This window comes from Triturus cristatus, chromosome 5_1, assembly GCF_964204655.1.
Source record: "Triturus cristatus chromosome 5_1, aTriCri1.1, whole genome shotgun sequence".
Taxonomy (NCBI): domain Eukaryota; kingdom Metazoa; phylum Chordata; class Amphibia; order Caudata; family Salamandridae; genus Triturus; species Triturus cristatus.
The window spans coordinates 240,898,051-240,911,039 of record NC_140587.1 but is presented as its reverse complement, the minus strand read 5'-3'; the positions used below and the strand labels follow the sequence as shown (position 1 = coordinate 240,911,039).

Sequence of the window (12,989 nt, the reverse complement as noted above, 5' to 3'; positions counted from 1 at the left end):
TTTTCTCCTCCAGCATGGACATTAGAACCACCTGATAATCGTTTAATAGAAATGCATTTATGTTCCACAGTATATTGAGGCATTTTTTCGCATCAGACATTCCCTTGTGAACATCTTGTTGTGAGTTCTAGTATCACTCTATTATGGCTAGGCATTACAACGTTTTAAACTTAGACAAGCCTGAGGAGGGGTAAAGCGATATAGAAAAATTTCCGATGTCGTTCCTTCCTTCACTAAAAAACTATTTCAACTGATAAAGATTGTATCTGCAGTATTGCCCTGTACATTTTCATCACTAAATTTTGGAATCCACCCTGCTTCCTGACCTGCAGTCAGTGACTTAGAATTTACAAACATGGAACCCAGGTGCTGCTAATGGGTAATTTAAGTGTCACGTTGATTATATAGTATTTTGAAAACAAAACAGCAACTCAAATTTCTGTGATGTAAGTTGTGTGGGCCAATAGCGTGGATCGATTATCCGTTCAAAATATAATCAATTCTATAAATTTAAAATGATATTTTGACCATGTAACTGCCTAGTCTCTATCAGTCTCCCTGGTGAAATATAATTGAATGCTTACAAATATGAAACCGCCAACAGATCGCTTTATGTGTTCTTGTGCACTTACGTTCTATACTATAAAATTGTGCATATGCATTGTAATATAGCATGTTATGAACTCTATCAATAATTTGTGGCCCATTTCAATCTGTTTTACAACACATTATTAAGCTGTAAGAACAACTTTCATTATTGTAAAATTATCTATATTTCTTTTTCTTAAGCAACGGAAAGTTTGGAACGAGGTGAGTATTCACGTTCTAAGAAAAAGAGTACATCTGAGTTTTCTGGAATTAGTGTTGTCATTTTTATATAATTACTTGTTTTGTGCTTTAAATGTACAACAATCATATATGTGGGACCAGAGATCAGTTTTCCCCAACCTACGCCTGTTTATTCTCCATAGGTGGGATGCAATTTTTAGGTTTAAATGGGTAGGGGCACAAGTGAAGTAACTGGGGTGCATTTCAAAACAACTTTTACATGCAGAGGTCCAATTGACCACTGTCTGCTTCCAACCCCTATGCCCACAACTGAGATTCCCATAGTGGAAGCTGTCTTCCCGCCAAGGACTGCTTCTACTCAGCAAAGGTATAGTGCTTGCCTTCAGGAGTCATTAATCTGCCACACTTGCAAACCATTGACACTTACCCTTGCAAGAGACACTAAAAGGAGGACACCTCTTTACCGCCCTTTTCCATGCAAATCCCAAAGACTCATAATGTAGAAATTGTGAGTCGAAATGCTATATGATACTGGCTATATCGCTTTCGTGCATTGCAGGGTGGCTTTTTGCGGTTGTAGTGTATCCCATTATTTTACACCATTTGTTTTTATTGGTTACAACCCCTGATGAAGTACATTGACGTATTAATGTTGAAATAAACGGCGCAACGATTTTCTACCAAGTTTTTTGCCACTAATGTGAGTGAGGACACGGATGTCGGAGATGTAGAAGACAAGCTTCCTCGGATACTTTGATACATTTAATGGAAAAGTAGGCTGGAGGATTGGGATTGTGCTCATCAGGGTGGATATCCCTCATATCCCGTTCATTGTCAGTCATTGCATTATGTGTTGTGTTCACCTTTTGAATGAAGAATCAATGGAATGCATCGGAGTCATCCAGATATAATGGCAAATAAAGCATGCTGGGGTCAGGAAATTGTTAATAAATAATGCAAACTATGTCTCTTTGATAGTTGATGTCTGCAAATTGTATCTTTAAAATGACTTTTTAACCATTTTATGCACACAAAAGCGTCTTCCTCAACAACACTTTTATCCTGATCTGTGTTTGACTTCATTCTAACCTGCGGTGGTTTGATTCCAAATCTGCAGGTCACTCTCCTGGGCCTGGCCGCACTAGTGGCCTTTATTGCAGGCCGCAGGCTTCAGTATTATTGATATCTTTATATCTTTTGAGTATAGTGTATAGTAACTACTGTGACATTGAAAAATAGAATTTGCATTGAGATAAAGATATGCAGCAGACATAAGTTTCAGAGCGCCATAAGTGATCCCTGACTCAGTGCCACACCCTTCTACGCGCAGAGATCACCGGTTCTGCGCAGTGGCATAGCGAGCGGTGGCATAGCAACGGCACGTTTGACTCCTGTTGGGATAGTAAAGTACAGAAATAATCAGGATTCGGTGGGCCCGTCAGCCCTCTGGGGCACCTGCTGCCTCATTGATAGCTGCGCCCCTGATAGAAAGGGTGCCAGTGGACCTAATGTCAGCAAAGCAAATTCGTTCCCCAGCTCACCACTTGGTAATAAGCAGCAGCTGTAATTCACATCCTCTGAGCCTGGTGCCACTGCTCCTGCTGCACTGTTGATAGATAAGTCCCTCGCAGAGTTAAGCGTAGGGCTTGGGGCGGCACACTTGCTGCAGTTGCACACCCCCAGACTGACTGTCATCTCCCTGCCGTAGTTCCTCCCTGAAGTAACCTAGAATAATTTGTTTTTAAAATGTACCTCCTCCATCCGGCAGCGCAAAGCATGGGGCTCCTCGCATTGCTCCCTTCCTTCCACCAAAGCCCTTGGCTTGCGTGGTGGGCAGAATGCATTCGCATTCTCTCTTGTGATTGGCGGTGCTTGGCCTGCAAACATCACGAGCCCAGTGCTGTCAATCACAAGGAGGGCGAGAAGGCGGGGCGAGAGTGGCCGTGCCAGGAGGGGTGAGCCTGCACACGTTAGGGTCCCGCAGAGTTAACTGCACGTCTGCTGCTGGTGTTTTTTTAACACCTCTTCCAGAGCAGACAGTCCTCAGCCAGCCTGTCGATTCATGCAATTTTTAAGTTGCTTTATTTAATTCCTTTGCTGGATGCCATAGATACAGTGGGGGTCGCCCTGCACTTCTTCGTTACACCCCTGGTACTAGTAGGTAGCTCATTAAAAATGTTTGAAATACAGGGACATTATGAAACTGAGAAGAAATTTAGTTTCCCGCCTTTGCAAGCATCCGTTCAAGCTGTCCCAGCGGTGCAAAGCGAAGTACACAGTCAAAGCTGCCTCGTATGGGTTGGTACTGGTAGGGCAGGTTGGGTCTGCTTCTCTGCCCAAAGTCTTAATGTGCAACATATTTGTTTATCTGTAGATACACAAAGAAGATGTTAGTTGCAGTGCTGTGACTGCTCTGCAGTGGAACCTGACATCTTACACAGCACAAGCCCTTTTGTATACATTTTAAGTGTTATTTAAAGCCTCCTGGATGTTTTGAGTTTCACTTCCCACCTGTGTATCCCTCTGCATTTTGGAACACATTTATAAAATGACTGATTTTTTAATTGATAGGGGCAGAGGTGGAGTGCCACCCTTATCGGCAAGCGTCCCGAGAGGAGCTGCTGCACCCCGGGGGATTCCACCTGCAAGGGTTGCTGTTTCACGTGTTCGTGGACTGTCCTCCAGAGCTAGAGGCTTACCACCACCACCAGCTTATCGACCTGCTCCACTGCCACCAGCATCAGCTCCAGAGAGCTATGGTGAATATGTAAGTACAATCTGGATTATCTTTATACACGAGTTTTAAGAAATTCTAGCTTTTGGCAGAACCTTATTGTGTTTGATTTCACTTACTGTAAGAAAGTGGGTTATTGGTTGAGGTGGGTGGAAGTCCTACTCAGGCAACAAACACAATCCTTGTCAGGTTGAACCGTAACAGACACTACGTTAACCTGTGCTTAAACCTCTGGTAGCTTGGCCCATATGGGAAGTATTTATGCAACACACAAACAGTAATAAAGTGAAAACACAACACAAGAAAAATGTCAAACCAATTTAGAAAAATAGAGTCACATTTAGTTAATAAAATAAAATCAGAACGTCAAAACTCCAATCAGTAGAACCGGAGCATTTCAAATAAATGTAGCCCCTAGAAGCACACAACTCCACTGGTTGTGCAAGACCACAAAAAAAGCACAAGTTCACGCCGACCACAATGGAGCGTGGGCCAGATACAGAGTGGCAGGGATCAGGTTAGTACTGATAAAGGAGTTACCTTCTTAAAGTTCGGTGTGAAGAGATCTGTTCACATTGGAGGAGGCCTTGAGGAGCAGGGAGAGCATTGCAGATGGCCATCACTGTAGCACGCAGAGTCGGCTGGGAGGCCTGGGCTGCCATCACTGTAGTGCGAAGAGCCAGTCCGGTGTCATGGCGGGTCATTGCTGGAGCATCGCATTGGTGGTCTCCCCAGGCTGTCGTTGCTGTTGTGTAAAGTGCAATTCTCGTGTTGCCGGTCATTGCTGGCAGTCACTATAGCATGAAAGGCAGGTCCTCACTGCAGCTTTGCATGAATTATTGTCGTGGGTGTCTGTAGGAAACTGGTTGTCTACATAGTGTACTAAAACGAAGTACACTGCGCAGAGTCCAGTGAGACCCAGATTGGTATACAGAGGCAAAGGTAGATAATACTAACGCTCTATTTGTGGTAGTGTGGGCTAGCAGTTAGGCTTATCAGCGGGTAGTGCTAAGCATTTGTTGTACTCCTAAAAGCAAGAAATGAGACACACACTCAGGAATAGCTCCGAAACCAATTTGCAAAAATTACAACTATCTTTATATGTATTTTAGGTACCAAAAATCAGAATGATTAGGCAAGTGTGTTTCAAAAATACTGTAGAAAACAATTGCTGTAGACAATGCTTCAACGCGTCAAGTATTTACCCTGATGGTCAATGTGGAATACACGGGGGTAACCTGCGTCACTGTCAAGCAATTTAGTATTGCAGCCAATGGGAGAGATAAGGAGATGGGCAGGATCACGCCCATCAGAATACACACCAGTAACCTGCGACACTGCATCACTTTCAAACAATTTAGTATTGCAGGCAATCAGGGAAAATCGGTTGACAGGCAGGACCGTCAGCCCAAGACCATTGCGGTTGGGGGTAAAAGCACACAAGCTTTTGCCAGTCTTTTTCTAGTGACACTTGGTTATGGTTTCAATTCTTTCAGAGCAGAGGCATTGGGGTCCCAGGACCCAAGTGGAACAGTCAGTTCTTGATTACCTTGCCCAGGGATGCTGGATGCAGGGATGCGTGGAAATGTCTGTCACTGGGGATGGGAGCATCAAAGATGCACCTCGGGTGGTCCATCCACAAATGGAGGTTGTGCCAAGTCAGTTTCTGCCACACAGTCAACTCCACTGAACAGGAGATGCAAAAACATAGGAGCAGGGTTGTTACCGACATTAGCCACAGGTGCTGTTGAGTACCCTGCCCTTTTGGTCACAGGTGCTGTTGAGTACCCTGACCTGTTGAAGTGAAGACTGAAGGGGTCAGTAGCCAGGCTGGCTACCAACAAGCCTTGGCTGCGACAAATGCAGTTCAAAGGGACCTCACAAGAAGAGGTTGTTGGGAGTGAGATAGGAACTCACATCCTCGGGGAGAACCGGCTATCACTCTTGGAGTGCTCTTCCCTCTTTTCTGTGGGCCACCACCTCGATGGACCCAAAAGTGAGCACTCAGTTACTGCTTCGAACTTGGCCTGTGATGTGAAGGGGACTGGTTCCACCAATCCAAGGGAGTTCTTGGTTCGTTTTCAAAGGCACATGAGCCTCCCAGGTTTCTGGAATACAGCTGCAAGACGAGTCGGGTTTTGGTGCAGGAGTCGGAGACAACAGGCAGGCCGGCAGGGTTGGCGACAGATCAGTCACACGTCCTCCTCTCCTTGCTCTTTGTGGCTCTTCGGTGTCGTTCTTCATCCTAGGTGGGCAGAATCTAAGTTTCTGGGCCGAGGAATGACACGCAACTACTAAATTTAGCAGTGTTAAAGGGAGTACCAGGTAGTAGCCAATGGGCTACCTTCCTTTAGGGTGACTACACCCTCCTATGACCACTTCCGTTGACAGGTGGGCATAGCCCTGATACTGATTGACTCATTCTCTCCAAGACTAGATGGAGGAATTGGAAAAGTGGTGTCCACGTCGCCTGCACCGCCTTAGGAGTAGTGGTGGGAGAATGTGGGCACACCTCCTGACCTAACTATTTTTACCACCTGTCCTCCTGCCAAAAGTGGAGAAGGACAGGGGTGTTGGCATCCTCCACTAACTGTAGGTGCCTTAGTTGCATTTCTAAGGCGGCAGTGCCTTTGAAGCTTCCCTCCTTGGAATGCCATTACTGCCTGGAGGACGTGTGAAGTACCTCCACCCAAAGCAGTCATTGTTCCTGGCCTATATGAGTAAAGGCTCTCATCACATGAGGTCAGAAACATGTCTGGTGGTGGCAGGCTGGCTAAGACTAGTCAGAGATCACACCAGTGTTTGCACTTTTTCAAGGGACACCTGTAAGGTGCTCTCTGGCATCATGGTTGTTTTGTAGAGACAAGATGTTTGGTATGGAACATCTCTGGGTACAGTGAAGCCATCATGGTGCTGGGGAACCCCTCATGTTGAGTGTCCAGCCCATGTGCATTATATGGCTTCTCTGTGCACTTACAATATCCAAGAATGGCCTTCGATATTGCAGGGTCATATCTGTTATGTCAGATATGACCACACATGTGATATAGTGCACCCTGCCTTAGAGCAGTAAGGCCTGCTGTAGGGGCAACTTACCTATACCTGTGGGTATGGCATACAAGGATGTGTGCCGTGTCAACTCTTTAGTTTTCTGTGCACCAAGAAACGCAGCCTGCAATGGCAGTTTGCAGGGTCTTGCTGAGTGGTCCCTAGAGTGGCACAATTTGTGCTGCAGCTCTAGTGAACCTTCTTCAGTCCCAATGCCCTAGGTGCTTGCTGAACCTGTGCCAATCATGGTACAGTTTTATGGAAAGAACCTCTGCACTGGGAACCTGGTTAGCAGGGGCCCAGTACACCTCATTCAAAGTTGCATCTAAAACCAGGCAAAATGGGGGAGGGGGGTAGTGCAACAAAAGTCCAGCTTCCCACAGCATCAGAGTCTCGGCACAAAGGAGCCCGTTTGCGGTCGCAAAGAGCACAGACTTCAAGATTTCATCGTTTCTTCTTGGGAGGAGCTCAGACTGATGCCTGCCAAGGGTCCAGGACCTGGGGGATCAGTAATTCACTGCAGCAGAGGCCTGTAGGTCTCAGATAGGTCCATTTTCATGTCCAGGCATGTCTAGTTGCAGCAGGTCAGTTGAGCAGTTAAAGGAGGCCTCTTGAGCTTGTTATGTCCCTGTAGCTCAAACAGGGGGTCAGCCAACTGACCATTGGAGTCACTCAGGTTAGCCTGTGATGAAGATAAGCAGGCCAGGTTTTCCTTCTCAAATAGCATGGCATTCCTCATGCAGCAGTTACTAGAGTTCTAATATTTATACCTGGTACTAACCTTTGTGTGTGGCAGGAAACTCTGTCCTACCCCCACATCTGGTAAGTTATTTTCTTCTTCTGTCAAGACTCCATGACTTCTGGGAGGACAAAAGACTACTGTCAGGTTTGTTTGTGTGAGCTTGAAGAAAAACCCTTTGAAGCATAAGTGGTGCAAGGCACTGCTCTGCTCCTAGCTATCCTGGCAGGATAGCCCATCTGCCTATGCCTAGTCCCTTTGGTGTCACTGTCTGGGAGGAATACACAAACCCCAACAGCAGAGACATTCACAGTCATGTGACCCAGGACACTGCAGAAGACACAAATGATTAGCAACAAGAAAATGGCAACTTTCGAAAAGCGTCATTTTCAGTACTGTGACTTAAAATCTGACTATACTATTAAAAAGGGATTTAGATTACAATTCATTTGAGTGTCAACACTATATCTCTATCTGCTCCCAATCTAAAGTTATCACTTATCAACTGAAGTAAGGTAACCCAGTGTTAGTCAATGAGAAAGAAAGGCCTTACAACAGTGAACAACAACTTTAGGAGTTTTTTACTGCTAGGATATGTAAAGCATAAGGACATGTCCTACTTTTCAAATGTAGTGCACCCTACCCTACCAGGCTGTAGGACTTACCTATATGTATAAAAAAAGAAAGTTCAAGTCTAGCAAAAGGTTTATTTTGCTACGTTTAAATGTCAGTTTAAAACTGCACTACAAGTCGAAGTGGCAGGCCTGAGTCATGTCTTAAAAGGCTACTTTAGTGGGTGCCACAAAGACTGATGCAGGCCCACTTGTAGCATTTAAATTACATGCCCAGGGTACATGTAGTACCATTTATTAGGGTCATACAATAAATTAAATGTGCCAGTTTTACCATGTTTGAAGAGAGCACAAGCACTTTACCACTGGTTAGTAGCTGAAAAGTGCAGAGAGTCCTAATTTCAACGAAAATGGGTTCAGCAACCATAGGCAAACATCTGGTGCAGACCCTGCATAAAGGACCGGGTCCATCAGTTTTAACTGTGAGTCCACGATAAAGAATACGACCACATGCTGGTTAGGTATAATAGTTTAATTAATTTCAGCCTCAGCTCAGACCCCTGGTACCTATGGCACTGAGCAGATAGGCAAACTTAGGAAAATGTTTAAAGTCATGGGAACAAAACGTCAAAACACAGCTCAATAAAAATGTAAGAACCAATTTCTAAAAAATAGAGAAAAAAGTTAGTGAGCAAAATGACCACAACCCATAACATATCCAGTAAGGGGACCCAGAGACTTTCAGGAATTAAGGGAAAGTGCCAAGAAAAAGTAAAGCACCTATCAGTAGTCACTGTTCACAGATGACTGGGACCTAGTCATCATTTCAGGCCATCCACGAAGTAGAGCAGATTGGATACACAAAGTGGATGATCCTGGTAAACGATTTTACCGTCTGACTTTGTCTCTGAAATGGTAGCCAAAATTCTTTACTGGGGCAGGTTGTAGTCTGTATCTGACGAAGAGTTCTTAAAGCCATGCAAGCCATGTACACACTGTACGAGGATTGCTGAAACCATTGGTCTTGGTGGAAAAAGCTCCAAATGGGAAAAATTCAAATTTCGCGGACAACAAAGTCCTCTCAATAGGCATACACTTTTGCTACTTCACCTGGTCCATATTTCTACCTCTAGAGTTAGTCTTTTTTATGGCGCTCAAAATCCTCCAGTGCAGCAAGCCTAGAGCTGTATCCAACAAAGTAATTCAGCTACTGGTGCAGCCAGGTGAAGCTGAAGCTCCGGAGGTCTTGGAAGTCCAAATATTTTTAAAGTTCCAACTTTGCAGCGTTTGTGGAGCAGCTCCTCTTGTTCAAGTCTACGGCTGCCAGGATTTCAGGAACTGCACTTAGGGGTTTGAAGTCACTCCGGAAAAGCCCACCAGCAGGGTTCAGTTATAAACCATTTGCTACCGGTCAGATGAGAACTTCAGGAAAAAGGCCTCTTCCAGCTTGTTTGTAGCTACATTGAAGGTCAACTGACTGACTCATAGATTTCTCTTGTTAGTCCTGGGTTCAAGTGGGAGCAGGTCTGGACATTCAGGTCTTGACATAGGTCTCAAACAGCAGGACCAATCCTCTTCTGTTCCTCTGCAGATCCAGAATTTGTTCTGATGAGCTGTGGGTAAGGAGGCATTTTCGTAGGAATAACTAGCCAGTTGATGAGAGTGACTTCTGGGCACTGCCTAACCAATGAGTTAAACATTCCCAATTTTGCAGCATATCCTGTTTGATCTTCCCAATTATACAGCATATCATGTTTGCCTTACCGCAAGCTACCCCACAGTGCACTATTCTGAGTAAAATATAAAGATGGTGCAGCCTTTCTGCCTTTGAGGGTGGCTTGTGTGCTAGCTAGGGGTATGTTTAGAGAAATGAGCAATCCCCTCCCCCTACCACTGGGCTCATGCCAAACTGGATAGCAAGATTCAAGGAAACAAAAAAATTATTTTCCTCTGGTCTCCCTTTGCCATATCATACAAATACTTTCAATCACAAAGATCATCAAAGCACACAAAATATAAAAACAAGATAAAAAAAATACATACATAGAAACTAACCAGCTGTGGACAGAGGGAGAAATACAAAAGTTAAAACATACCAATGGATAGAAGCATGAATATTAAAAATGAAAAGAAACAATACTTCTTACAGAGTAAAAGTCACAATCTATGAATTAATGACTCGCTAAAATGATCTTCACATGACAAATAAAATCAATAGGTCCAGGTTGTTTATGAGGTTGCAAATACAAAGCCATTGTCTCAGTCAGTAGATACCATATGCAGAATCAAGTCACAATGACTCCACGTCCGCATCATTTCATTGGCACTTGGTAAGCCTGATCCAGAAGACCAGAAGAAATTTGGCCACACCAAATACATGGAGTTTACTTGTACTGTTCTCAGTATTCTAAAGACAACAAAGTGACTTCTGGTGCCTAGGTTCTTGCAGAGTGACGCAATCCACTTGGCCCGAAGCCTACTGTACTCAGGGCAGAAAAACTAAATGTATTCCAGCGTTTCATTATCCCCTGCGCATGCCTGGCTCCTTCCCTCTTATCATGCTAGTTGGTGCTAAAGGCTTCAACTGGGAGGGTGCCATATATGAACTGTAAATATGGCTTATGAGCTAGACTTGGTACAATTTAGTCAATGGTTGCGTCATAACACATACAAGGTTGAAAATTAATAAAATACATTGTGAGGCTGCCTTTGCTTTTGGTTATAATATCCACAGCTACAACTTCCAAATAGATGTTTTTAATCTTGTCTTGGGAAATTGTACACAACAACTCGGGAGAGGACCAATAAGTGTCAAAATCCAACTTCTGCAGAAGAGATTTTATGGTGCAAAAACATGGGATCTTATCTACGCTTGGTAGGACCATAAGATCTTTTGCACCATCGCAATAGGATTCCAATTCAGCAGTGGTCCATAGCCAGCACCAATAAATTTACAATCTGCATATGATTTTATTCAAATATATGGGCGGAAGGGAAGTAGTCATGGGAAATGATAATAAGGCCCTCAAAAACCTTTGTTCCACCATATCAAGACTATTTTAGATAGAGGAGCCCATTAATTCGACACCATACAAATCAGACCCAATAGCCTTGACATTATAGCTCTCAAGGCCCTTTTTCCATCTGGGGTGCCCAGCTCAAGCTGGGTATCATTCTGATACCTAGATAGTCAAAGGCAGACAGCTGATCAATGCATGCATTACCCACCAATATCTGCCTGTTGCAATGGATCACATTGTTTTTAGATAAAACATGCATTTCGTATTAGCACTATTAAGCTCTATGCCCCTCTCAACACAGAAGAAAGAAAAAAGATCTAACAGCAATTACAGCCTTTGGGGAGACTATAAAATCGATAGGGTATTATCTGCAAAGAGGAGGTCTGGAACCCTCCTCACCCCCCACTTCCCCAATTTGGGTGCATAACTTCCGTTGTTACTAAGGTGAACAATCATGCCATTTATATACAGGGAGAACAGGGTATGGGCTAAAACACAACCCTGTCTGACTCTCTGAACTACCCTAAAAGGTTCGGTCAGCTGCTGATGTGCTCCTTATCTGACCTGGCCGTTCGGGCTGGACTGTTCCCATGAGGCACAGGGTCAAGACTGATTTGCATATAGCTGTGTCTGAACTGGGGTGGCAAAGTGAGCAAAAGAATGATGATGGATTCAACCCAGATCTGTGACTGGGGGTGAGTGTTTGAAATGTTTCAGCACTCCGTCCATCATCTCCTTGTGTTTGCTTTGTTCGCCCTAAGTTGGCAGGGTATGCCCAGAAGTGGGTCCCTTGCTCACTTTGCCACTGGATTCAAGCTAGCCTGGCTGAAGAGGGCTGTTAGCCTGAAACCGGTCCCAAGATGCTTGTTTCCAGTCCAGGGAAGACACGGCTTGGCAGTTCGGACTAGACTGTTCCCATGAGGCACAGGGTCAAGACTGATTTGCATATAGCTGTGTGTGAACTGGGGTGGCAAAGTGAGCTAAAGAATGATGATGGATTCAACCCAGATCTGTGACTGGGGGTGAGTGTTTGAATAGTTTCAGCACTCCGTCCATCATCTCCTTGTGTTTGCCTTATCTGACCTGAGCCTAACCAAGATATTCAAAAGATAAGTGGGTATACCCATGTTTTCCAGTACTCTCCACAATTTCCTTCACAGGACCACATTAAATGCTGTGCGTAAGTCAACGAAAGCAACATACAGATTTCCCCCATTGAATAGTCCCTCATGCCAGTATATACAAGCAAACTGGAAGACCTGATCTAGTGTACTAACGTTTGCTCTAAAACTCGTCTGTAAGTCAAATGAGATACCCTCCTCTGTAATCCAGTCCTGCAGGTGAATCAACACTTGCGTACAATTTTTCTTAGTCAATTAGACTAATGGGGCAATAGTTCCCCAGGTTGGCCAAGTCCCCCTTCTTGTAGATTGGCAGGATCTCCGCTAGCTTCCACGAGGAGGGGATCTCAATGCCCGACAAGATAGCATTGGATAAGATCTTAATATATGGGCCCCACACCTCCGGATTCGCATTATAAAAATCATTTAGGATCCTATCGGGTCCTGGGGTACGGACTGCTATGCAAGAATTTATAGTGGTCAAGGTCTCATTAAGAGTAAAAGCAAGGGTTTCTACATCCTCTTAGGCAGCCACATATTTGATCATTTTATCGTACTCCTCTCTAGCACCTCTATTCATATACAATTTACTGAAGTGGGTCACCTAGTCGTCTGATTGTATTCAGAAATCCATCACAGTTTCGTTACTATGTAGCCATGTAGATGCCATGTTCCAAAAGGTGTGGCTATCTTTAGAGGTCAGGCTTCATGGAGAGTGGATCACTAGAAATGTTCCCACTCCTTTTTGACCCTAAGCAAAACCTGTCTACACGGAGCACGAGTTGGCTTTAGCTGCTGATAGGAGCTTCCTCTTTGCTAGCCTACAATTACTATTAAACCAATGATTGGTCTTGGGCCTCCGCCACCCCTCTTTGATGTTTCACCTAACAAATCCCTAACCTGTATAAAAAGTTCAGCATGGCTCATGCTCACCACCTCGCTCCTTGGGTGTGCTGTAAGGGATGA

General features: G+C 44.4%; 1 protein-coding gene across 2 annotated transcripts in view; it reads left to right on the top strand.

Moving 5' to 3' along the window:
• Window positions 1-12,989, top strand: part of KHDRBS3 (KH RNA binding domain containing, signal transduction associated 3) — a 203,513-nt gene that overhangs the window by 157,270 nt on the left and 33,254 nt on the right. The window contains exons 6-7 of one of the 2 annotated variants that reach the window (XM_085604065.1): window positions 790-810; window positions 3,361-3,556. In XM_085604065.1, the coding sequence (XP_085460191.1) occupies window positions 790-810; window positions 3,361-3,556 (217 nt within the window). The remainder of the gene's footprint in view (window positions 1-789; window positions 811-3,360; window positions 3,557-12,989) is intronic. The other variant, XM_085604066.1, reaches the window with a different exon arrangement.